This window comes from Cucurbita maxima, unplaced genomic scaffold, assembly GCF_002738345.1.
Source record: "Cucurbita maxima cultivar Rimu unplaced genomic scaffold, Cmax_1.0 Cma_Scf00049, whole genome shotgun sequence".
Taxonomy (NCBI): domain Eukaryota; kingdom Viridiplantae; phylum Streptophyta; class Magnoliopsida; order Cucurbitales; family Cucurbitaceae; genus Cucurbita; species Cucurbita maxima.
Window position 1 is genome coordinate 909,778 of NW_019272065.1, and position 26,907 is coordinate 936,684.

General features: G+C 32.7%; 4 protein-coding genes across 5 annotated transcripts; 2 read left to right on the forward strand and 2 right to left on the reverse strand.

The window, feature by feature from the left end:
* The first annotated feature begins 7,201 nt into the window (after positions 1-7,201).
* Positions 7,202-10,314, forward strand: LOC111471170 (heat shock cognate 70 kDa protein 2-like). Its single transcript, XM_023116866.1, has 2 exons — positions 7,202-7,546; positions 8,306-10,314. The coding sequence occupies exons 1-2, from the start codon at positions 7,333-7,335 to the stop codon at positions 10,042-10,044; spliced, it is 1,953 nt and encodes a 650-aa protein (XP_022972634.1). The 5' UTR covers positions 7,202-7,332; the 3' UTR covers positions 10,045-10,314.
* Positions 10,315-11,020: 706 nt separating this feature from the next.
* Positions 11,021-12,747, reverse strand: LOC111471288. The gene has a single exon (XM_023117014.1). It carries the CDS (start codon positions 12,724-12,726, stop codon positions 11,218-11,220), a length of 1,509 nt encoding a protein of 502 aa, XP_022972782.1. The 5' UTR covers positions 12,727-12,747; the 3' UTR covers positions 11,021-11,217.
* Positions 12,748-17,359: 4,612 nt separating this feature from the next.
* Positions 17,360-19,334, forward strand: LOC111471291 (dof zinc finger protein DOF3.6-like). The gene is made up of 3 exons (XM_023117016.1): positions 17,360-17,461; positions 17,530-17,833; positions 18,919-19,334. The coding sequence occupies exons 1-3, from the start codon at positions 17,420-17,422 to the stop codon at positions 19,236-19,238; spliced, it is 666 nt and encodes a 221-aa protein (XP_022972784.1). The 5' UTR covers positions 17,360-17,419; the 3' UTR covers positions 19,239-19,334.
* Positions 19,335-20,955: 1,621 nt separating this feature from the next.
* Positions 20,956-24,675, reverse strand: LOC111471293. Of its 2 annotated transcripts, XM_023117020.1 has the most exons (7): positions 24,495-24,675; positions 23,928-23,997; positions 22,654-22,803; positions 22,491-22,564; positions 22,105-22,223; positions 21,381-21,464; positions 20,956-21,296 (listed from the first exon to the last, which is right to left on the reverse strand). In XM_023117020.1, exons 2-7 carry the CDS (start codon positions 23,932-23,934, stop codon positions 21,200-21,202), a joined length of 531 nt encoding a protein of 176 aa, XP_022972788.1. In that variant the 5' UTR covers positions 23,935-23,997; positions 24,495-24,675; the 3' UTR covers positions 20,956-21,199. The 2 variants fall into 2 exon arrangements, with proteins under 2 accessions (XP_022972788.1, XP_022972789.1); XM_023117021.1 differs by lacking the exon at positions 24,495-24,675 and having other exon boundaries at positions 20,993-21,296; positions 23,928-24,014.
* Positions 24,676-26,907: the final 2,232 nt, after the last annotated feature.

The following is a 26,907-nucleotide window of genomic DNA, read 5'->3' on the forward strand; positions in this document are numbered from 1 at the left end:
ATAGCTTAAACGTGATTTCGCCGAACGGTCACACAAAATCTAGATAAGAGGAGTTGATAACGGATCACATCCCTTTTAGTACATTGTGAGACATTACAAGCCTACCAGACAAATATAATTATGTCGAAACATCACATACTTACTATTCATCATGAAAGTAGTCAAGGAAAACAATAAAGTGATGCAGTCACGGGTAACACGCTTTAAACAAGCATGACCGTGACACACAACTGTGTCGACAATTACCCATTTCCTGTGGCGACAACATGATTGTAACGAGGTTAATCTCGATCAAAAATCATGTTTTAAGCTTTTATAATCTCATCTTTTAATTTAATTATTAAAAATAAATAATTATTAAAAGGCATAGAAAAAATTGTAATTTTAATTCTAACACTAAGTTTTGCATTTGATTACATTTTGGTTCGCATGTAAGATTGTTATTAATTAAAAAGTCGATGTGATATTTTGTTATTATTATTAATTTATTTTCTATTTTCTCTCCTCTTTTTATCCTTTTATATTCGTTCATACATGATTGTCGTCGTTGTCATCATCATTATTTGTCGTGTTCGTTATCTTTTTTTTTATTCTTATTCTTATCTTTCCAATTTCTTCTTTCTCCCTTCTTCCCCGCGTTTCTCCTTTCATGCCCGAACAACAATCTCAGTCTCGATAAAGGTTTCCCGTTACTTCTCCACTTGATTACGCTTCTTATATTAGTTTTCATGTTACGTGAATGATTTTCCTCAACTTTGCACTCGATGACACATCTTCAATTCACTTTTTGGTGCTCGGAAGATTATTTGTCTCGACCTTGTTGCTTCATTTCCTCAATTACACTAAGTTCGTCCCTTTAGTGCATTCATCCAAAGTTAGGGTTTATCTTTGTCTCAGCCTTGGTCTCGACTTTTTTTTCTTTATCTGGGTCCTTTCATACTGTATATATGACAAATGTTATTTTGTTTGTTCATCTAACTCTTCTTCTTTGTGATTTGTTATCCTTACTCCTGTGATGTCCCACATTGGTTGGGGAGGAGAACAAAACACCATTTATAAGTGTATGAAAACTTTTTCCTAGCAGACGCGTTTTAAAATCTTGAGAGAAAACTCAAATTGGAGAATATTTGCTAGCAGTGAGTCTGGGTTGTTACAACTCCTCTCTTAGATAAGGTTGATGTGAGCCCAAGAAGATCTCGAGAACATTTCTTTGTTCTTCAACCTTGTCTACAATTTCACAAGCACTCCACCTTCAACGAGGAAGAGCTCACATTCTCTATGTTAAAAACAAATATTTAAATGAGAACTTTTGAGCGTTTCTTATGTTTTTTCCATACAAATTAGGTTAAAAATAAAACTCGATGGAATTGAATCAAGATGTCACCAGTCGAGGACACGCATGACGTGTGTCTCCTTAAGAAGTTGATTGCTCCTTTCAATGAGACCGACTAGAGGGGCAACCTTTGCCCCATGTGCGGAGGCCAATGAGTTGCATTTGGGTTTTGACACATTCTATTTTCTCCACATAGTTTTTGTATGTCGGTTTGAATTTTGTCCTGCATTAGGCTTCTTCTCGTAAATGTTGTGTTTGTGTGTTTTTTTTTTTTTTTTATCGTCCAAAATGATCATATTGGCTATCGAATGGATAATAAAGGGATAAAATGAACCATTTTTAAAATTATATATCCTATCTTAATACTTTTAACTCTTTGAAATTTAGTTTATGTTCTTTTAAATGATTGATTTTTTTTTAAAGAAAATAATATTTGTTTTAAACCTGAATTTCACCGGTCAGTATCAATTTCAACCTATTTTAAATTTATTAAATTAATAAAAATATCCTTCAATTTTATCTCAAAAATATTTATAAACTTAAAAAAAATTAAAAATACCCGAATGAAAATTTTGAATAAAAATCGAACTTTTAAAATATACCCTTAAAAAAAATGGTAAACGAACTCTCATTATTATTATTATTATTATTATTTTTACAGTTGAAAAATATTCGTGAGTTTTCAAAATTAAAAAATTTAGAAATAATCTATGAGAGGTTCGTAAACCGTTTTCATTTATATTAACAGTAATTTTTTTTTTTAACTTTTCTTTACAAAGGTAAAATATGTGTATGCTACTTTTCAAATTATCTTCATATTTCATTAAAATATAGTCCGACTAAGAGTATTTTTTAATTTTTTTTAATTGAAGGATTTAATGAAAATTTTTAAAACTCAACAATATTTTTTTGATAATATTTAAAGCTATAAAACTAACCATAAAAGTATTTTTTAGATTTTTTTTATACAAATATCTTTAAATTTTAAAAAATTCACAAGTATTTTTCTTTTTTAGAGAAAATACAAAATTTATAAATGTTTTTAATAATTAAACTTTTTCATGTGAATAATCCTGAAATATCATAAAACATGTGATAATCATTTTTACTTTATTTTTTTCAGGAAAAAACACACTTTTTTTTATTAAAAAAAAGGATTCGTAGAAACTACCTATATATTAATTACTATATTAGGAACTTTTATGTCAGTTATCAATAATCTTTGTTCACGAGACCATAAGACTTAGTTTAAGGATGGTCAACCGTTCAAAAATTAAATCCATACGTTTAAAAAATAAAAGTTAGAAAACATTATGGTAAAATAAATTCAATCATTATTATTATTATTATTATTATTATTATTATTTTTTAATGAAACATGTGGCCATTAGAACATATTGTATAATTGGATTTATTGGGGTTTGGAAATATTTATTTAGCTCAATATGTGCCCTCATCTAAGTAGCAATAAATTTGATCATTAAAATCCTTTATTTTTTTAATTAAAACTTACCATAATGTTTGGTTCTCTCACAAATTTCCTTTTCAACTCTCTTACTTTCAATAATTATTAATATTAAAATAACTATAATTAACCAATAATTAATATATATTCTTTTCTTTGACGTAAAAGGTTCAAATACCAAAATTTATATTTAAATGGTTAATGTTGTTATAAATATTACAATGTACCCTTCTTTCGATGTGATGTCCAGTTAAAGAAAAGGTACAATATCCCATTCCAATGATTAATAACTACTAAAAATAATTAAATTTTATTTAAATGAATTATTAATATTGTTGTATAAATTAAAAAAATAATAATAATGTGGATTTTGATCTCTTCTCGGTTACAATGTACATAAGTTGGATTGGATTGCGTTGGGTTGAAAAAATCTTTTGAACTAACTCGAAATTTTGGGTCGGTTGGATTGGTAACCCGAATAATTCAAATAAAGTTCAATTTTTTTATTAAAAGTTTTAAAATATATATATATATTATAAAATATTACAAGATTAAAACATTAAACTTTATTTTAGAAAAATATCTACATGGGTTGATCCAATTCCAACTGGGTTATTTTACAAACATTTAGATTATATTAATTGCCAATTATTTATTGGATTAATTAAATGCTAATTCACCACTTGTGTTAGTTAAATATTTATGTGGAAGGTTATTTTTGTCAATTTATCTTTGTCAAAATAATTGCCCCATTAGTGCATGCACTTATTATTTCCTAAATTTCTTTCTATTATTATTATTGGATTTATTTTAATGGGTTTACCATATATATTATATTTGATATTTTATTATAAGTCAAATAATATCTGATAGGTGTCTTCTTACTATATATCTTTACATTTATTGATCTTTCTATTTATTACTATTTTCATATTATTCTAATTTATTTGATTATAAATAGAAAACAAATACCAATCATTGATTAAGCAAACATTTTCAATCGAGTCTGATAATTATTTTCTAAAATTCTAAAATTTTAAAATTCTTAAAAATAAAATTTTACTAAATTGTCAAAACACAATTGGTTGAAATTCTTAATATATATACATGTATGTATATGTATCTGTATATTTCCACATGCATGATATTTTATATCTAGAAATATATGTATATATATTTATTACATAACATATTTATCTTGGAATTCAATTTCAACTACCCAATTAAAACAAAATTAATTTTGGTCTATCCGTTCATGTTCCCTATGCATTAAAATATTTATGTAAAAAAAAATATATGTAATTAGTTTGATGTTACATTTTTAATTTTTAATTTTTAATTTTATAATTTTATAATTTCTTCTCGTTTATCAAATTTTATTAATAATAATAATTTAAATCTAATGAATCTCTTATGTCATAATTTTCTACCGTCATCGTTTAGTGGATAAAAGTTACTCCATGGATCACATACTAATCTTTTCTAATAACTCATATGGGAAGATTTGATCCCTTAATATCCGCTCTTTGCTACGTAGTACTATAGTACGTTCCAAGGGTTGAATTTTTCACCCGTGAGCTGGGTAAGAAATAGAGTCACTAATATATTTTATAAAAATTTAATGCATTTAAATAAAGTATGGTAACAAGCGTGTTAATCAAATATAGATTTCGTTAAGCTAACTCGTGTTGTTTCGGGAATAAATACCCAAAATGCCCCCTAATGTTAGTTTTGATTAGTGGTATGGATTCAATGGATCTGAATTTGGAGGCCCACCTGCACTGGGTTCTGGCCCACTGTACTAAAAATTAATTTAATTTTGAGTAATATTGGTAACAACCTAAACATATGGAGACGAATAATCCCTCTACCCCAGGTAACGGGTAAGGAGGAACACGTGGCATATTTTGATTGACTATTTGCCAAGTGGCCTACTAGTGGCCGGTCAATTTAATATCGTTCAGGAAAACTGACGGCTCTGATGCGTCCCTAGCCATCAGGAGCTTGCCTTTGCGGCAATGGCGGAGACCCAAGAGAATGATTCGTACACGTGTACTTGACGTGTCTTCTTTTCGTTGGTTTTCTGATTTGGAAGCCAATTATTGAGAATTTATGTCACACAAAGACAGAAAAAAAATAAATAATAATTGAGTCCTAGATTTAGAAAATTGTTGTAATATCTGTTATCTAATTTAACAAAATAATAATAATAATAATAATTATTTTCATAAATTCAATAAAATTCTAACGGTATTATTATTATTATTTTTTTTAATTTTCTATAAAAATATTATTATTTATTATATCTTTATAATAAAATTTATTCTACGAATAATTGAACTTTTAAAAATATTAGAGATTTTTTTTTTTCATAAAATCAATTATTGAAATTTTTTAAAAGTGCTGAACATTTGTTCTAAGGTTATAATTGTAAAATATTATACGTCATTTTCATTTTTCATAATTTACTTATTTCAAATCATCTTGGTTTCAAACACTTATAACTTTAACCATATTTTCATATTTTAAAATTTTAGAATTTAAAATTATTTTAAGACCATCAAACAAATCATAGGATTTATTCCTTCTTGTTCTATATAAAATATAATATCATCGACGAACAAAATTGATTATTTTCTAGGTTAATTTAAAATTTATAAATATTTTTGGAATAAGAATATTATTATTTGTTATAAATATGATAAAGTATTTATTTTGTTATCTTAGGTATGCAACCTTATTTCATCTTGAAATCTATGGATGTCGATCATAAACATAGCACATGATTGCATCAAACCTGATAAGACTTTTATATCTATACATAGTTTGAACATACTTCTATCAGCTTAAAACAATTCGAATATTACCATTGTTAGCTCACCATATAAATAATTATTTAATGCATGTAAACTCTAGGCCAATTTTTAATTTTTTCCTGAATTACTTATAAATTCAAAATTAACGGTTTAATATTTTAATAGACGCAAAACTCATATCTAATATAATTATTTTATTTATTTATTTATTTGTTATTATTTATTTTAATGGATTATGCGTTTATTATACCTACAACAATTGGTGCCCTTTTGGATTCTTTAGCACCCAGTCTTCTCTAATAAATTCACCCTTTATTTTATAAAATATCTCAATATTTTATGAAAATATACCATAACCAAGTATTTTAACTCTAATATTTTATCAACTAATTCTGTCGGCCCAATTATCATGGGCCTTTGCCACCGAATGTAGCCCAGTTTCTGCGGCCCATTTATCAAACCCAATTAGTTGGAAGAAGCACAAATTGTCACAAATGCCCCTATGGACTGTTGCCATTTCTGTCTATCCCGTTTTTGTATGAAATATATCACTAAGGAGACTCAACACGCTAACGCATCACCAAACACCACAAAAGAAAAGATCTACATGATATCATGACGAACATAAACATCGAAGATACGAATCTATACTAATATAATATAATGGGGAAGTATCTCGATGCACGTGACATACATAAATGCATGATGTCCTAATGATTTAAAAACCATGGCTTAACTTCAAAATCATTCCATTTCCCTTTCATTCATGTTAGAGTTCACAGATGCATCATGCATCATCATATAATCTATTGTACGATTACAAATGGCAAGACGTAGTATGACATCCATTGTTTTTCATTTTGTTCCTATCAAGATATATTAGACATCACATACATACATAACATGGTATTATACATCACCGCATAACATACATAAACGCAACATAATATCATGACGCATGCATAACCCATCAAATCCAAGTCAACATATGTGAGCTCATCACATAAATTTAAAGTTCAAACATTTGTGTTACATGTTTTCATTGTTTTTAAATTATGTTTGGAAACATATGTGTTAATGTTTTCATTGTTTCTTATAACAAGTTGTGTTACTTTTCATCTTGTCTCACAAACATGTCTAATTCTATCTAATCAAATAGACTATGAATATTTATATATATTTTTTCAAATATTTGAACATATTTTAAAAAACATTATTATATAGTTGTGAATAAAATATATATAATTTGTGGCTATTATTATTACAATTATTTTTTCATATACAAAATAATAAAAAAAAAATACACTATGGAACCATCTAGATAATTTTAGACAATTAAAAAAAAAACAATAAAATTGTAATTAAAAATGAGAAGAAAATTCAATATTTGTTCCGCGTGTCGGGGAAAGGGTTTCTAAAATATACGGCGCGAGAGGGGGAGTGGGAAATCTAAGTCTACGCCGACCTTGTCTGATAAAATCTGGCCGTCCATTCTCTCTTCAATCCAACGGTTCGGATAAGCCACAGGGATTCCGAACCTTCTGGAATTTTTTGAATTTTCTGGGTATATAATCATCTCATTGCCCTCTGTAACACTACTTCACATAACCTAGTTACGCCTCTCGTTCATTTCATCTTTCTTCCCAAATCTCCGCTTCTTCTTTCTTTGATCCACATTCATCTCTTCTTCCTAGCTACCACCGTAGCTGAACACCATAATGGCCGGCAAGGGAGAAGGTCCGGCTATCGGAATCGATCTCGGAACCACCTACTCTTGCGTTGGTGTCTGGCAACATGACCGTGTTGAGATCATTGCCAATGACCAGGGTAACAGGACTACTCCTTCCTATGTTGGATTCACCGACACCGAGCGTTTGATTGGTAATGCTGCTAAGAACCAGGTCGCCATGAACCCGATAAACACTGTCTTTGGTAAGATCTATCTCCTTCGCTTTCTTTGTTATCGGATCTCGTCTCACCTCGAGTTTCGTTCAGTTTTTAACGACATTATTAGTTATTCTCTTTTTTTGTTGCCTTCGGATTTAGAAATGTTGTTCTTGGTGAATGTGTTCTGGTTTTGTCTATGTTTTTGATTTGTAGATCTCGTTTTATTCTTGGAAGTTCTTTTAGATCTGAGTTTTGTATCGATAATTAATCCTGTTTCTTGTGGATCCGTTGTTTTCAGTTATAGCATGATTTAAATGTGCCATGTATGTAATATAGCATTGATGATATAGACTGGACTTCTTTTTTATACGCAGAGAACTTATTAGTATGTAGCTGTATTGTTCCCCATGGTGCATTCTTTTATTGTTATAGCTTTGAATCTCGTATTATTGCACTTCGATTGGTCCGATCGTGGATAACCTTTATTCTCAAGTGGTGGTTCTCTTAATAACCTTTGTTGTCCATTGAGGAGTTCTGTACTTTAGTTCAATGTGATGGAAAATCATATATTCATAATGTCTTTCGGCATTGTCACGACAGTTCCTAACAGGTTCTAGTCCTCCTGCATTGGTGTTTTGTTTCATATTTACAAGATTAGACTGTTAGTTTTAGTCAATGAGTCTCTCCAATCGCATGGCATTTATGAATTGGCTATCGTACTCTGTTTTTGTCATCGATTCTCTGTTTTGATGTGTTTCGAATTGAGTTGTTAACTAATTAATTGTCTGAATGAATTGGGTGCAGACGCGAAGAGGTTGATCGGAAGAAGATTCAGTGACTCTTCAGTCCAGAGCGACATCAAGTTGTGGCCTTTCAAGGTCATCCCTGGCCCTGGTGACAAGCCCATGATTGAGGTTAACTACAAGGGTGAAGAGAAGCAGTTCGCTGCTGAAGAAATCTCTTCCATGGTTCTCATTAAGATGCGTGAGATTGCTGAAGCTTACCTTGGTTTCAACGTGAAGAATGCCGTGGTCACCGTTCCTGCTTATTTCAACGACTCCCAACGTCAGGCCACCAAGGATGCTGGTGTTATTGCTGGTCTCAATGTCATGAGAATCATCAATGAGCCCACGGCTGCTGCCATTGCCTATGGTCTTGACAAGAAGGCAACCAGTGTTGGGGAAAAGAACGTTTTGATTTTCGATCTTGGAGGTGGTACTTTTGATGTCTCTCTTCTCACCATTGAAGAGGGTATCTTTGAGGTGAAGGCCACTGCTGGAGATACTCACCTTGGTGGTGAAGATTTCGACAATAGATTGGTCAACCACTTTGTCCAGGAATTCAAGAGGAAGCACAAGAAGGACATTAGTGGCAACCCAAGGGCTCTCAGAAGGTTGAGAACCTCGTGTGAGAGGGCTAAGAGGACTCTCTCATCCACTGCTCAGACCACCATTGAGATTGACTCCTTGTATGAAGGAATCGACTTCTACTCTACCATCACTCGTGCCAGATTCGAGGAATTGAACATGGATCTTTTCAGAAAGTGTATGGAACCCGTCGAGAAGTGTTTGCGGGATGCAAAGATGGACAAGAGCACCGTCCACGATGTTGTTCTTGTCGGTGGATCCACTAGGATCCCCAAGGTCCAACAGTTACTGCAGGATTTCTTCAATGGCAAGGAGCTTTGCAAGAGCATTAACCCCGATGAAGCTGTTGCCTATGGTGCCGCAGTTCAAGCTGCCATCTTGAGCGGTGAAGGCAATGAGAAAGTTCAAGATCTTCTTTTGTTGGATGTTACCCCACTCTCGCTTGGCTTGGAAACCGCCGGTGGTGTCATGACTGTCTTGATTCCAAGAAACACCACAATTCCCACGAAGAAGGAGCAGGTATTCTCTACCTACTCCGACAACCAGCCTGGTGTGTTGATCCAAGTATACGAAGGAGAAAGAACAAGAACCCGCGACAACAATTTGCTTGGAAAATTCGAGCTCTCCGGCATCCCTCCAGCTCCCAGAGGTGTACCTCAAATCACAGTGTGTTTCGATATCGATGCCAACGGTATCTTGAACGTGTCTGCGGAAGACAAGACCACCGGCCAAAAGAACAAGATCACAATCACCAACGACAAGGGAAGACTCTCAAAGGAGGAGATCGAGAAAATGGTTCAAGAGGCAGAGAAGTACAAGTCGGAGGATGAAGAGCACAAGAAGAAGGTAGAAGCCAAAAACGCCTTGGAGAACTACGCATACAACATGAGGAACACAGTGAACGACGAGAAGATCGGCGCCAAGCTATCCCCAGCTGACAAGAAGAAGATCGAAGATGCCATCGAGCAGTCCATCCAGTGGCTTGACGCCAACCAGCTGGCTGAAGCCGATGAGTTCGAAGACAAGATGAAGGAGTTGGAGAGCATCTGCAACCCAATCATCGCCAAGATGTACCAAGGCGCTGGAGCTGATATGGGCGGCGCTGATGACGACAGCATCCCGACCGGCGCTAGCGGAGGTAGCGGTGCTGGTCCCAAGATCGAGGAAGTCGACTAAGCGAGTTCGACTGTCCAAGAAGTATTTGCAATGTCGGGTCGTATCGCACTTTTTTGTCATTTTGGAACCGTGGAATTTTGAATTATGGCCCAACGAGTGTAAGCCACCGTTTTTTTTTGGTCTCCCACTCTCTGTTATAAAAGTTTCGTTGAAGACATTTTAGTGAGCGGTGGAAATTACTTGTAAGCCACAAAACTCCCTCAGCTTACTTTTGCAGATGTAAAATTATTATGAGGACTTTTACTAAAGAGATCGTTTTGGGTTCTTCTAGATTAGTAATTTAATATGGAGATATGTTTTCAAAGCTCCGTATAGAGGTGGTGTTATTACACGAGGTTTGAGCTTGGAAGTATACAATTGGAGATATCAGAATTGTGGGAATGCTTATCTCATCAGAATTGTGGGAATGCTTATCTCAGCCGCCAACCTTGACTCTCTTTCTATATCCTTCACACTCAAAGCCATCGAATTTTATATATCCTTCTATTTTTTGTAAAACTTCTTTCTACTTTATTTTAAGTACTTAATTTATGGAGTCAAAGCAAACTCAATATTCAAAATCAATTCCGAGGATTTTAAATTTTATTGGATCGAATCAAATCTTTTTGTGGTGGATTTTATCTTTATTTATTCAATTTCAGTCAATTGAGTTGAATTTTCAATTAATTTAAATGTCAATTCAAGTGTTGATTTTTTACACTTTATAGAAGTGATAAGTTGATCTGGTATTCGCTTTTATTACAAGTTCTCATGGAAAAAGAATCAATGAAGATAAGTATAAGTCGTCAGATTTGAATATTATGAACTAAGAAGATATATAAACTGCAAGAACACCACCATCCATATAGGAACCAAATCATCGAGACGACTCGGAGTTGCAAATGGGTTCACGGGATCGACATAATCGCTTTCAATTACGGACAAAATTTGGCTATAATCAAACAACCAATGATATTTGTATAAATGACAAAAAAAAAAAAAAAAAAAAACAAATATAAGTTCATATCAATTTCTAAATATGAGACATAAATTTAGTGAGCAAAGAATGACATAAGAAGCAAAGACAAAAGTACATTATAAAAGAACGCTAAAATGAAGCTTAGTTAGTAAACATTGAAGTGTGCCTGCCTCACCTCATCCAGTCACAACTGTTACTCATACAGATGAGACATCTCAGGTTAACATAAGATCATTTCCTCCCAGGTGCGGCCGAAGGCAGACACGAACTTCATGTTCCTCAGGGCCAATGCGGAGCCTCGGCACCATAATCTCAAGCACAGATCCTGGACCGTCGTAGTATGCTTCTATATTGGCATCTTCAGGAATTCGAGTTGCTAGAGGGATCTCCCTTACAAATTCACCCGGGGGACAGTGTTCGGGGAATGGATCGGTGAGCTTGAATGTCCTATCATGTCTCTTGATGAATGGCATCCCCGACGTGCTCACACACGATACTTTTATGATCCCATGTGTCACAGTGTTCCTCCATGAAACTTTGACACTTTGAAGATCAACAAATGGTAAGCTGATGATGATCAAATAACCTTCTTCGTCCTCGTATATCGATTTAGCAGCTGTTACTGGTCCGTAAACATTCTTCATTACCCCGCTGAAATCGTTCAACCAATGTGGCTCATTCGGGTGGACTTCTATCTCGGAGATGCGATCGGTCGTGTGATTATTCACAGCCAAGTAGCAGTCGTCGTCATTGCCATTCGAGAAGAAATCCTTCTTCCTCTTGCTGCTGACAGGCGATAAATCCATCCCGTCACAGTTCGCATGGTTCGATGGCTGAGTTGACAAATTCAGTACAGATCCATTGAGCAGTTTTTTGGAATGAGAGTTCGAGGCACTCTTAAGAGTCGGAGGCCTCTCGAGTTCAAAATCCGTGTTTGGAAGATTTCTCCATGAACTAAAGTCACTTGCCTCGGGAGGGATGGTGAAATTCAAATCCCTGCCTGTAAGCTCCACCCATCTCTTCCTATCTTCTTCATCAAGAACCATCAAATTCGGAGACGTAACAACCGTAACTCCATGAACACACTGAGGATTCGAGAGACCCCGATAGTGTTTCCGCTGCATTTTGTGAGATCGAACGAAACCTTTATCAACACTAAACGGAAAGGGGCGCTCACCTTGACGAGAATGACCGTTCATATAACTCCGAAGCTGCATTTTCCCCAATGCATTCTCAGGCCTCTCCTTAAACACCCACATATACATATTCTCCATATCATGTTGAACCATGAAAACATCCAAATTAAGATCAGACTTTTCAAACCCAGAAACCCCATTACTATCCCGGATAATCTTCGCCTTCGACTTATCGTTCATCACCGGCTTAACGTAGAAACTAAAGAAAAACCAAGCACCCCAAATACAATCAACACGCTTCACGCATTTCCGCCCAACTTTTGGGACACTAAGGAAGCTCTCTGTCTCGTAAACCTGTGAGCCAAGTCCAACATCTAAAATGTCACATGGATCAGAGCTCCATGGCTGCTGGGGCGGGCTACGCTCGGCAGACAGTGGAAGATTGATATCGGGTGGGCGGGGAAGAACGATTTGACGATTCATTTCCAAATCCAATTCATCATGAGAAGAAGCACTGGAATCCATAGACAAAAGTGTGGAAGGGTGATGACTCTCCATTGAAAGAGCTGTAAGTCGAGAGCCTCCCATTTCAACTCATCATCTCCATTGAATCTGATGGGTTAAATACAGCCATTCCCACAAACACACAATATCTTATAAACAGCTGTGGCGGCTTATATCAATCAATCAATCAATCCCCACAATATCTTCCCTCCATCAAAACCCTAAGATTTATCAATGAAATAACACAAACCTCACAAACCTCACAAACTCACAAGAAATTTAACACAAAAACACAAAAAACATAAACCATATCGAAAGAAAATTCCCAGAAAGTGGGAGAAGGAACAAAACAGAACAGAGTCAAGGAGGTGAATTATTATACAGAAAAAACACAAATCCCTAAATAAGAAAAAGATTTCACAGACGCTATAGAAACACAATATCTAGCCCTAATCCTAAAGTCTCTTGATATCCCCCACACATAGGAGGAAAACATCGAATCAAACCCATCAAATCCTTCCAAATTCGTCAAAATTTCCAGAAATTAGCCCTGTTTTCCGTTTTCTCACATCGAAACAAACCGAGCCATATGAACAAATCAAGAAACAAAGTAATTCGTAGAGCTAGAGAAGAACATCCATTGAGTGAGGAAGAACACAAAATGGAATTGGATCTTCAATGAGAGTACCTTTTGGTAAGAACATCAGGGAATCGAGAAGACGAGTGACCTCCATAACCAAAAATGATGCAAGTCTTCATCAAATCATCATAAACCATCTCTCTAACAACCACCACTACAAGAACTAGTAATGAATTTTGTTCTTCGCCCTCAAGAACAACAGGGGGGGGGGGGGGNGGGGGGGGGGGGGGGGAAGAAAAGGGAGTGGAAAAATTGATGGGAAAGTGAAGGAGTGTGAACAGAAGAAGAGAACAGAGGCGTGAAGGAGCATCTTATTATAAAGAGGGGCCTTCGCGGGTTAAGGCCTTCACTGGATGATACCCAAAACCAAAACGTTGTTGCCTCGCTGTTTGTTGACGGTGACGGTGACGGCGATGAAATGTCAAAACTTTCACATTCCAACACACGGCGTTATGTGTAATTCCATTTTCCTGTAGTTTTCAACTTTTTGGATCTCACTCTATAATCCACTCGCCCGCACCTGATTTTTCCCCCTAGATTTTAAAATTATTTCTATTTTTTTTAATTAAATTATTTTTTTTAACGTTTTCTAAAGCGTGTGGATGTTTAGAAATTACAATTTTAAGGTATTATCTTTTCTCTTTATTATATATTTTTTTAATTTCATGAAATTGACATTTCATTTAAATAAATATACAATTAAAATTATGGCTTTGTTTCTTTTCTTTTCTTTTTTTTTTTTTAAATTATTGAATTTGAATTTTTTTTTAAATGGGCTCAAAGGTGATTTCATGCTTTATTTATATATAAAACAATTAATATATATATTTATATTTTCTTCCATTTATTAAAAACTATTTAATTAAAATATCTTGCCAATTAAATTTTCAATATTTAAATATTTGTTTCTTATCTCTTGAAAAGAGATGTGTGGGTAGGGGCCTAGAGAGGGTTGTCTTATCCATGCTCCTCAAAAATCATTCATCGTTTTTTTTATTTATAATTTAAAAAAATAACATTTTTTTTGTTTGTTATTACACAAATAATATTGATAAATAAATAAAAATAAAATAAAAACCAAACCCATAATTGGGATAGAATAATACTAAAACGAAAGCAAGAACACAAAAAATTCTTCCTATTTTAAACCCATATTTTATTATTTTTTTTATTAAAATAATGTTGCTTTTTAGCCTACCCATTCATGTGCCAACATGGGACAATGAAATAAGGGTTTTGAACATTCCTAGGTTGGTGCCCTCATATTTGAATGTGAGATATTTTTATTAATAAAATGATAAAAAGGGGAGGAAAATTAAATAAATAAATCACAAGTGGGACATATTGGGCCGGGTGTTAGATTTAAGTTGGGCCTTGATTCTATTTTCAGCCCAATGGGTCAACAGGCCCAATGCAAAATCTGTATTAGTTCACGTAGAGGACTTTTTTTTTTTTTTTTTAATTAAATAATTGCAGAGTGAAAAAAATCCATTAAAATAGATTATTAGTTTGTTTGGTAATATTTTAAAATTGTAAGGCTTAAATAAGGCTAAATGTTTTTTTAATAGGATAAATAATTTAAAATAAAAAAATATTTAAAAACCAGTTAATTGCAAATGGAGGTTGGATGCATTGGAAGTGAACTTGAAAAAAAGGGGTAATAATTAAATATTTAAGATAATTAGTGGCATAAAAAGAAAATTAAAAGTACAAAAATATCTTAATTAATATTAGATATGATCGTTGAACTCCAAACTTCCTTTTTGTTGGGAGTGGATCAAAAAGCATAAATATCTAATATACCAAAATAGTATATTTTTTATTAAATGCGTATAATATATTAATTTTTAAAATTTATTTTTCTTTTTTAATATTTTATTTTTTTTTAAATAAAATATAATATTCTCCTTTTACATTTAATTATTACAAGTAAAAACCCCCCAATATGTTGGATTCCCACTTATAGCCCAAGTCCAAAAGGCTATCAGATTTATGCATGGACCGATTGATTTGGATGGAATAATAATATCTTTTCCAACTCAAAATATCTCATTGGTACAGATATTTTATTTTTATTTTTTTTAATTTAATTTTACTTTTTATTTTCCCTTTTTTCAGTTTAAGACAGTGACCATTTATTTATTTATTTTATATATATAAAAAAAACTAAATTCTTCAAATTAGTAATTTATGTTTCCATATGTAAAAATAACTTTATTTCTTGAAAGTGGACAATATTTTTTAAAATCCATGTTGGTCTTTGAATTGAAATAAAGTAGATTTTTTTAGTGGCACGTTTCTAGCTTCAACGTGAACGTTTTAGCTTTTAAAAGCCGAGAAAGGAACAAAACCTTCAAATTTCAAAGTTAAGTATTAAGGGTTTTGAGGTGCCGGTCAAACCACTTCACGTTGGTCAAAAGAAAGAGGGAAGACATGATATGAAGATAGAGTTGTATGATAGGAGAGAGTATACTTTTGAACTTCGAGAGCAAGTCCCGAAAAAAGTTCAAGAAGCTATGAAGAACAGTAAACTCAATAGAGTTTGGACAAAACTATGACAGTGAATGAGAGTTTCAGTATCTTTGATCCTTAAAGAAGACCTATTTAACGACGCAATAACTATTTAAACCTTAGGTTCTACACACTCCATCTAAATTAAATTTTGAAAGAAAAAATAATTTTTAAATTTTATAAACTAAAATTCATCCAAAAAAATCAAAATAAATAAATATAGATTGGTAAGGGTATTTTCGTCCAAAGCTAATTAAAAAAAATTAAAAAAATTGGTTTAAACATTTTTATAATAAGCAATAGGTTTAGGTAATAAGCTCACCAAACTATTTGGCCAGAAGATGATTTTTTTTAGACATTTTTAGACAACTAATTGTATTAAATTTTACCTTAAATTCTTAATTTCAAACCACCTTAATTATATTTAATTTGGTGAGAAAATGATTTTTTTTTTTAATTATTCGGTAGAAATTATAATAATTGTCTATATTTAAGGGTCTAATTTTTTAAGATAAAAATTGATACAATTAAATGGATTCTATTTCCTAAAACATTATTAAACAAATATTCAATAATTTACGTTTCATATATAAATAAAAATTCAAAATATAATATACTATTACATACATACATCTATGTATCATGTATGTATATATATTATTATCATTTCATGTATAGCGGTGCCCATGTGGTGGAACGTACGACAAACAGCTTTTCATAATATGTCCATGCAAAAATTGAAAAATATATATATTTAGAATTTCATGTGGCGAAAATTAATTTTTCTTCTAAATTATATAATACTAAAAAAAAAAACACATTCATATCCTTTGTGATATAAGCCCTATAAACTTAATAGTCTTGAATGGTAAATTAAGTTTACATTTCCAGGGATAATTTAGTAATTTTCATAGTCTAAAATTATAAATTAATTTTACATCGTAACATTTCAAGGGATAATTTTGTAATTTTTATAGCCTAGAATTGTAAATTAAGTTTACAGGTAACATTTCAAGGGATAATGTAGTAATTTTATAGTCTAGAATTGTAAATTTACATGGTAACATTTCAAGGGATAATTTCATAATTAAATTAAGTTTTCGTAACATTTTAAGGGATAATTTAATAATTTCTATAGTTTAAAATTGTAAATTAAGTTTTTAAAGGATAAATCCGTAATTTCTATAGAATTGTAAATTAAATTTACATTAGAACATATCCTAATTTATTTAATCATAAACTAAATATTTTATAGTTAAAAAATTGCATAAATTAAAGAAAATAGAATGTTTGATTCTCTTTAATGAAACAAAGATCCATGAAATATTATTCCTTACAATAATTAGTTTATTGAACAATTATTATTATTATTATTATTATTATATGAAAAAAAAAAAAAACATCCACATGACCCATGTGTGATAAAGGTTCATTTGGTCGGGTCCATCTCAGCTTTGAAGCACTTTAATTTTGAGTTAAAATTGTTATTTTTGTTTATTTTAAATTTTTTTAATTTAGTTCACATAATTAATTTTTCATTAAAACCCTAAAATGTAATGAAATTTTCTCTCTCCCCTCCCACCCTCTTTCTCTCTCTAAAAAACCCATCAATTTTTTTGAAGAACAATGGCATTTCCATCCATCATCCCATCAAATTTTGAAGAACAGGTAACCATTTCATTTCTTAATTTCTTCCCTACAAAATTTTATTAATCTAAGACTATTTTTGTTTTCAGACGGTGTCGCCGCCGCCGCCGCCGGCGCTGCCACAAGGGCGGCCTGAGTCGATGACGGATCCGGCACGGCTGAAGTGCCCGAGATGTGAATCAAGAAACACCAAGTTTTGTTACTTCAACAACTATAGCCTGTCTCAACCCCGCCACTTCTGTAAGACCTGCCGCCGGTACTGGACCAGAGGCGGCGCTCTCAGAAGCGTCCCGGTAGGTGGTGGCTACCGCCGGAATAGTAATAAAAGAACCAAAAGTGCGTCCAAATCTCCGGTTAACTCCCCAAGCCAATCCTCTACTACTGCTGCAGCTGGTAATCATATCAACTGATGACGTGTTAAATTATTGCTTACATTTAAAAAAGTTTAATCCTTTTAAATCACTATTTTGATTTTTTTTTTTTTTAATTTTAGGATGTTTTTCACTTTTTAGACCAACTTTTTAGAATCTTATGAACATTAATTTTTTTAACCTAATAAGTATATTATGAAATTTAGTTTAGCTCAATTTATTAAGATATTTTATATTTATTTTAGGAAAAATAAAATTATCCGTTAAAAAAATTGAAAAGAATATATGTTTAGTGTGAATTTTTGGTCGGGAACTCGATTTCTATAAAAATAAATAGATAATTTTGTGGGGATGAAAAAATGAAATAGGAGGTGGGGACAAGGACGGGAAGGTTTTTTCGTCTCTATCTTGCCCTGTGGACATCTCTAGGTATAATGACCCTAAATTTTCTATGTAACCTAAGATCGGTACTGTACACATATCATGAACCTACATAATTTCAACTAAGCCTAAATCGATAAAATTAGAGATCCCGCATCGATTAGGGAGGAGAACGAAACATTCCTTCTAAGGGTGTGAAAACCTCTCTCTAGCATACGTGTTTTAAAAACATTGAGGGAAAGTTTGAAACTGTAATGACTCAAGCCCACCACTAGCAAATATTGTCTTTCCCTCAAGGCTTTAAAATGCGTCTATTAGGAAAATGTCGTTCTCCTCCCCAATCGATGTGGGATCTCTAATTTTATCGATGTAGGCTTATTTGAAATTATGTAGGATCATGATATGTGTACAATGCCGGTTTTAGGTTAAGTAGAAAAATTAGGGTCGTTACACTTAGAAATGTCCACGGGGCAAGATAGAGATGAAAAAGCCTTTCTTCCCTTGTCGCCACCTCCTATTTCATTTTTCAGCCCCACAAAATTATCTATTTATTATTCTAGGAATCGGGTTCTCGACAATTATTAAAAACTTGAATATACCGTCTTTAATTGTCGAGGATAATCAATCGAGATTTGAGAATTTGATACTCGTTACAACGTTTTAACTAGTTAAACTATGAAATATTTGAAAACTCTTTTTAGATCGAACTAACATAATTTTGAGCAGGAGAAGCAATGAGATTAAATTACAACGCGATTAGTACACAAATCGAAGGAGGCAAGGGTTCAAGTTATCCCATTGGGATGGCCAACTTTTTAGGGTTGGATCAACATCAATGGCGGCCACAACAGCTTCAGCTTCACCAATTGCAACCAGCTCGGTTGCTCGGAAATAATGTCATCGAGGCATCGTCGAGCTATAACGTGGTCGGGCAACAAAAGGTTAACAACAACAACAACGTGGGGAAGCCATTTTGGGGAGTTGTTGCAGGAAGTGATCGACATTGTTGGACTGCTTTTAATCCTTCATCTTCTTCCCATTCTTAAATATGAGAGACTTTTATGTTTTTTTTTTTTCTTTCTTTAAGTTTATATTTTATTTTTGTAAGCAAATTAGGGTTTCATGTTGAATAACTCTTTTTAGTAGTTTTTATATGTGATGAGTGTTGTCTAAAATTTTTAATAAGGAAAAATAAAATATTCAATTTTTTATTTACATTAAAGAAAAAAAACATTTTAATAAATAATTTCTATTTAAAAAACATAAAACATTCTAATAAATTTAATAATATTATAATATAACATTATTTTTAACATCATTTCTAAAAATTAAAATTTATATACTAACACTTAATTTATTTATTAAGTAAATAAATATATAATACTGTAGTTTTATACCTTTCAATACATACAAACTCCTTTTAACTACATTTTTTTTTTCTCCCTCTTTGGTTTTTTGGTCTAAATGAAAATTTTCAATCCTATTAGAAGTGGTTCCACACTGGATTCTAGCTCCAACCTCGATTCGTGGTTAAATGGGTAATTTAATATAATTGAAATTATTTGCATTAAAAATTAAAATGGAAAAAAAAAACAAAAATTGGTCATAAAATTTGGCTTTTGAAAATGATTGACATTAAATATTGATTTTATAAATGATGAATGTGATTATAAGGTTTGAGAAGCGAAAAAAGAAAGAAAAAAAAAGGACATAAATTTAAAAAGTAATTAATGAAAGGGTAACTCAAAAGCTTAGCGTTTGTCAGGTTGGGTAACACCAAAAGCAAAAGCCACACCTGAAGTTTATTTTCTTGGCTTCAGTGCTTTTTTTTTTTTTTATTTTAAACTTAATGTAACCCAAAATTAACGTAAACAAATCATATAAAAATTAATAAAAACAAATCATTTAGCCCTCTGAATTAAAATGATTTCAGGTGATTTTAAAGGCCTAAATTAAAGTTTTTTAAAATATAATTTAATCGAATAAAATATAATTTAGAAAACTAAATTTAATATGAGAATGAATGAAATTGTGAAAAATAATTTTGAATTTTTCTATCCATTTAAAATATATTCATATTTTTCAAAAGTTTTTTACACATTTTTTATAGAATAAAAAAGTTATTAGAAACCATCCGTAAGCAGATTTTTCATTTAATTTTTACTAAGTAATTTTTTTAAAAGAGATTTTTGAAATAAATAATAGTTTTTAAGGGTTTTTCTTTTTTATATATATAATTTGGCTTTAAATAAAAAATAATGTGAATAAGTTTGGAAAAGAATGTAACTAAAACCAATAAGAATGCGACACGTAAGAAGGTCAAAAAGAAGGAATTTGTGGGAAGAGAATGTCGGAAACTTTTCAGTGATATCGACGCGCCATAGTGGGTTGTGCATTACACGCATCACGAAAAGAAAAGACAAAACTATCTTTTAACCCCACTCTCCATTCCACTGATTTGATCACACACGGCACGCGCTTTCGTGCCATATCGGTTTCAACACGTGGATAAAATCATAAATCAGCAGAATTAATCAGTATTTCTCGATCTCTTATAAATATCTATAAAGTATAATAAATTTTATTATGTATTAATCTCAATAAAAAGCATAATACCAATATCTAAATTTATAACTCATTTTGAAACTAAAAATCATTAATTCAAATATATATTTTTTTATTTTATTGATATATCAGTAAAATTGAAATCTACTTTAACCCTTAGCTTTCGAAGGCTAAAGATTAACTAGAATTTCCTTTAACTATATATATATATGCAGTTAAAAGAAGCTAATTTTCAGAGTCTGCCCATGATTACATAATTAAACACAGTATCTTCATAGCCAATAGCTTCTTTTTTTGCCAAGAAAATTGTAAAACGACGCCGTATCAGACTAATTAGAGCCTAAAACTCAACCCCTTGTTTGTATTCTCAGAAGAATCATCGTTCATTGAGCCTTTAAGAACCAAATAGGAAGAAGCCTGGTATCTGAATCAAGCACTAACATTAAAAGAACCATCTTTTGGAAGTCGACGTTTTCTCCGCTGCTGGCTTATCGTCTCTCCTGTTCTCAATTCCTTGCTTTAAAGATTCCACCCTTTTCCTGCATTAATTAAAATGGATGTAAGACAACCGTTAATGTCGACACTGAGTGATACTGAGTGATGAAACAGAAGATCAAGATTACTTGGTGTCCGTGAGTCGACCGTGTAAACTCCATCTTTGACGGAATCCTTCGATGCCCTCAACCCCACTAGCAAGAATCAAGCGTCTGCAGATCAAAAGGATATATGAGCGAAAGTTAGGGACGTGAAACAGAATATTATTGCAATCGAGTCCCAGAAGGGAAACGTGAACTCGACTAGAACCATTCTATTAACTCACAAAACAGTAAGGTAAAAAGGAGGAAGGACAAGGTATTCTCCTTGTAAAACTTTCTGTAGACAGTTTAAAAAAATCCTCTTCAATACTTGAATCAAGAAAGATGAGTAATTGCAAGAGAATTGATAACTAAACCCATCTAGCATCCAAGAACCAAACAAGATCCTCAATTTCTCATCCCAATCAAGGGCCAATCTTCAAAAGTAAGAGGGTTCGTTTCTAATCACCACATCCAATCTATATCCATAGCCATGTTAACACATAAAAATTATCGACTTTGTTCTTGAGATAGTGACCCGAAAGATATGTAGCGAAAGATATGTAGCGAGGTATCCTTGAAAAAATTTCTTGATATATATAATCAACCTCGTAATCTTTAAGAAACACAGAGGGAACTATTTTGGACTGAAGATCAACCAGTTTGACGAAACTAATGTATAAATTCAACAAGAGGAAATAAAATCTACCACAAGATTCAGAATCTGACAATAATGGTCGGTAACTGTAATTGCTGGAGAGTGCTAGCATACCTCTCCAATGACGTTACTTCTGATTCGAGTTGCGTAGCCCTTTCCTTTGCTGCATCTAGAGGCATTGATGACCCTAATTTTCTTTCGCTATCTTGAAGCCGTTGTCTTAGTTCTCTATCCTACAATTTATTTATGCAGCCAAATAATTAGGAAGGTGTCGTTAAAGAAGCAAGGGAACAAAATATAATGGGAGATGAGGAATAAACCCAAAAGAATATCAAAGGGATTATGGAAAGTTTTTCCACAATTTTAGAAATAAGAACCGACTTCTAGCTGTTTATTCAATTTAATGGATTCCCAGCACCCAGCAGCCCTCAACAGAACAATTCTAGAAATAAGAAAAGACTGGCATCTCAAATCTGAATTTCAATAAGTTTTAGTGTTACCCGTTTTTCGGCACACTGTCGATAAACAGCTATTTCATCTTGACAAAAAGGTTCGATATCATTGATTTGCAAGCCTATAAAGAAAAATTGGAAAGCAAGCTTAAATTCTATAAGAAGAGCTAATAAAAGATAATGACAACTACTAATAAAGAAGAAAACTTACATAAAAAGAGATTCCTCAATATACCATCACATAAATCAACACCTTCCAGCACATGAGATGCAATTTCAGGGGGAATGATAGGTGATGGTGGCCCCATCATTAAATCATCACCAACCAAGATGGTTTCTTCCATGGTTGGTTGCGAGTCGACTGTAGCCAAAATGGTGAAGATTAGTCAACTATAGTCTGTTTCAGCTCAAACAAATTCAATTACCAAGTTAAACAATCTTTTGACTTCTATTTATACTTTTGCAAGTAACAACAGAGGATTGGATATTTAATTAGACGTGCATAGGAAAATTAAGAAAACTAAAAAACTTGAAAGAGAAGTCTAAAAATCCAAAAAAGTTATTGTCCCAAAGCAGCTCATGAAATTGAATCACTTGGCTGCAATTGTTTGATCGAAAATGAAAACTTTAAAGGCAAACAAAGGGTCTCCAAATTTAAATTTTAACGTAGCTAGTAGTTTTGATCATGCTGCTGCCATTGCTGGTGGTTTTCTTTTGTATGTGACTGGATTCCGATCGGAACAAGGCTGACAGTGGCGAAGGAGGAAAAAGAAAACTTGGACAACATACAGAATCAACCTTTCTCAAATGGGATTGTTACTGTGAAACACAAATAAGGAAACATTCTTTAGGATAATAAACACATTGAAACCAACAACACATGTGTTCCTTATTATTTTTAGAAAGATAGTATGTGAGATCCCACATCTGTTGGAGGGGGAACGAAACATTCCTTAGAAGGGTGTGGAAATCTCTCCCTAGTAGACGCGTTTTAAAACTTTGAGGGAAAACTCAAAGAGGACAATATTTACTAGCGGTGAGCTTGGGCTGTTACAAATGGTATCAAAGTTAGACACCGGCGGTGAACCAGCGAGGGCGTTGGGCCACCAAGGGGGGTGGATTATGATATCCCACATCGGTTAGAGAGGAGAATGAAACATTTCTTATAAGGGTGTAGAAAACTCTCTCTAGTGGACGCGTTTTAAAACTTTGAGGGGAAGCCCGAAAGGGAAAGCCCAAAGAGAACAATATCGGCTAGCGGTGAACTTAGGTTGTTACATACAACCTTTTTATTCCATTTACAACAGTGAATAGGCCACTGAATTATGGGAGTAGAAAAGAATGAGAACTCAGCACTATCCCAGCACAGACACTCACAGAAACAAAAGTTCAGAAAACAGAAGCAGAAAATGAAGTTGCTCTAGCAAACTCTTTACCAAAGAGAACAGTCATTAATTACTGATAAGAATACAATTGTCAACTTACCATCCATGATTGCTCTCCTGTTACTTCACCAACAAATGCAAGGTTTCAAATGTACGAAGACTTGAAGGCCCTAAATACAAAGAAGCAAACACTGAAACGAATCATTTGAAAAAAAAAGGTTAAACAAGGGCATTGACACAATACTTCAACCATAAAACTATCAATGCCTCAAAACATCTCTAAATTTCACTTAAGCTCATTCTAGAGCTAAAATTTTAAAACCCTCATAAATTAAACGTTTCCTGAAACTAATTAAACCCCAAAACCCCGCATGAGAAAAGAAGTAAACCATATAAGAAACCGAGAAATCTCCCATAATACTAGAATGTTTATTTAACAGTCCAATTCAGTAGAAAATGAGGCAGTATGAGAAACAAATCTCAGAATCAGCTATCGAAATAACACCGTGCTTAATCAGATTCTGATCAGATAAAACGGGGGCTCATTAAAAGTTGAAGGAAGCCGCTGACCCAGAAAGTGAGGAACTATAAGTTACAATCCACAGAATCAGTTGCCGAAAGAACTCCGTTAATCACCAGATTCTGATGAGATAAAGATGAAGCGAACCTCTTAAGTCTTGAAATCGGAGTGATCCACAAGACCAATTGGGCTCGTTTCAGCAGAGTAGATATAAGGAGGTCTTAACGCGTCAATAAACGAGCGGTTTCGTGAGAGAGGCGGAGAGAAAAGGTGCAAGGTTCTGGCAATGGCGCTTTCAAGTTTCAAGAGAGAGGTGCAGTTTGGGAACCGCGGAGCTCTGCTAACGCTGGGAGAATGGAGAGCAGTTCATTTTGGGCTTGGGCTGTCCCTAAAGAGATTTGGGCTGGGCTCCCAAACTGTAAAAGATAGATTAGGTTAACAATTTTCAATTTTGATTGAATTTATTTTTGTGTAAAAAAAAAAAAAAAAAGATTATAATATTAAAATTTTAATTTATATTATACATTTGTTTATAAAATATATTATCATTTTTTTAATAAAGATTATATTGAAAAATGAAGGGTCTATCATTCTCACAAAATTAAACCAAATTTTTTTAGAATGAAATAGGTGGCGAAGAAATCTCTACTTGTTAGGAATTTTTATAATTTTTTATCATAAAAAATATGAATTGAATTCAATATATTTATCAAAGTTGGTTAGTGTAATGATGAAATAAAATTGGATACTTCTCCCAAAAGAGAACAGAAAGTTAGAAAATGGAGTAGATTTGTAGCAATCCTCTGCCAAACATTTCTTGTTGTTTGGTCATTTCATCAGGGGTGGGTTATCGAATTTATTTTTTATTTCATGCATAATTAGGTCGAGTAATACGACGACAATGTTGATTTTACCATTCAAATACTTAGCAGAGGACCTAATTCAACGCTAATTGATACACATTCTTCGATTGAGTATGATATTCAACCAAGATCTCGATAAGGCAAGATTCAAAAAAGCTCAATCAACGAATTTAGCTCGTTTTCGTAATTTAAAAGCAAGATATTAAAGTAAAAGCTTGTTATTCTTTTCTTGTTTATATTTGTAAATCCTTTTATCCTTAAGGATTCAAAGCTCAAGTATTGAAGTGTTTTCCCACTTTTGAGTCAACTTTGCCATTCTATTCCACTTGACAAATATTTACTTGTAACCACCAAAAGTGTATTATTCTTTTTTTATTTTACTAATTAAAAGTTTATTATTAAATTATCGATAATAGCGTTTTGTATCAATTTACTCTTAAATTTCGATCCATATAATAAAAGGGATTAAATTAAATTTGGTATTATTCTAATTTATATATTCATATAATCGAGAATACTTTTGTAATTTTAAAGATACAAATTTATGGGTTTGATGGAACGTATATAACAAAATATTAAAAGTCGATATAAAGTGATATTTGGTCTTATATTGTTTAAAGTTTTGTGAAATATTGAGTGCATGTAGTAAGTATAAAGTAAAGTATAACACAATATTCACCTCTAGTTAAGTTTTAACCAACCTTTTATCCATGGTTAGTTACGTGATGTTCTGAAAAGCATTTGTTTACTGCAACTTAACATTCTAGAAGCGCCACTTAATACTATATTTTGTTGTAACCTAGATCTTAAGCTAACTCTCTCTTGGTTGACAAGGCTAACATATCATGCAGTGTCGAGATGATATTCAGAGCCTTTAGATGAAGAACGCTCTACTAATACAAGTCAAGGAGAGGAAAGGACTCAAGATCCCGATCGTAGTAGTCAAGGTCCTACATATAAGCCTGAAATCCCAACATTGGACTTGATATGCTTTCTCTTCCATTTCTTGATATAGATATTCTATTCTCCTCTCCGATAACGTGGAAAAAAGAGACTCGAGTGAAACTGACATTTAGTGATGTGGAATGGTCAGCTACTACTTGACTACATAAGAGTGTGAGTCAGTGTGTTAGCTCATCCCGATTGAAATAGATAATAGAAATTGTTCATTAAAGTAAGCATGACGGCGACTAACTCTCTTGATTGATAAGATTAACATATCATGCAATGTCAAGACCGACATGTTTGGTGATGTGGAATGATCGACCAACTACTTGACTATATAAGAGTGTGAGATAGTGTGTTAGCTCTTCCCGATTGAAATAGAAATATCTCTAGTTTGAAAATCAAAATATTTCAATTATTTTATAAATTTATATATATATATATAATCCTTACCGTAAAAGCTTAACTTCACCAACCAGCCTAATTCTTATGGAACTTTAGACAAAGAAAGAGAAAAAACAAAAACAAATTGAGATTAAATTAATAATTAATTGACTTTAATTTTGTCTCTCTTTTTTTTTTTTGTTAATTAAATTACAAAAATACACGGCAGTCGGATTCGTTGGGGAATGGGTCAGATTCCGACACCAATGGTCATAAATTTCACGCAATAAGGTCAAGCAGCCGAAGAAGGCCAACTCCTCCACGATTTTCTCCACAAGAAATTCCCCTTTCACATTAACTCTGGTCAG

What these genes read in the sequence shown, in the direction of transcription:
- LOC111471170 (XM_023116866.1), top strand. Translation starts at nt 7,333, where the DNA reads ATGGCCGGCAAGGGAGAAGGTCCGGCTATCGGAATCGATCTCGGAACC. An exon ending in CCCGATAAACACTGTCTTTG is followed by an intron (nt 7,547 to 8,305) that starts GTAAGATCTATC and finishes AATTGGGTGCAG; the next exon opens with ACGCGAAGAGGTTGATCGGA.
- LOC111471288 (XM_023117014.1), bottom strand. Translation starts at nt 12,726, where the DNA reads ATGGGAGGCTCTCGACTTACAGCTCTTTCAATGGAGAGTCATCACCCT.
- LOC111471291 (XM_023117016.1), top strand. Translation starts at nt 17,420, where the DNA reads ATGGCATTTCCATCCATCATCCCATCAAATTTTGAAGAACAG. An exon ending in CATCAAATTTTGAAGAACAG is followed by an intron (nt 17,462 to 17,529) that starts GTAACCATTTCA and finishes TTTTGTTTTCAG; the next exon opens with ACGGTGTCGCCGCCGCCGCC. An exon ending in CTCTACTACTGCTGCAGCTG is followed by an intron (nt 17,834 to 18,918) that starts GTAATCATATCA and finishes AATTTTGAGCAG; the next exon opens with GAGAAGCAATGAGATTAAAT.
- LOC111471293 (XM_023117020.1), bottom strand. An exon ending in ATTGAGGAATCTCTTTTTAT is followed by an intron (nt 22,565 to 22,653) that starts GTAAGTTTTCTT and finishes TTTTCTTTATAG; the next exon opens with GCTTGCAAATCAATGATATC. An exon ending in GACAGTGTGCCGAAAAACGG is followed by an intron (nt 22,224 to 22,490) that starts GTAACACTAAAA and finishes AATAAATTGTAG; the next exon opens with GATAGAGAACTAAGACAACG.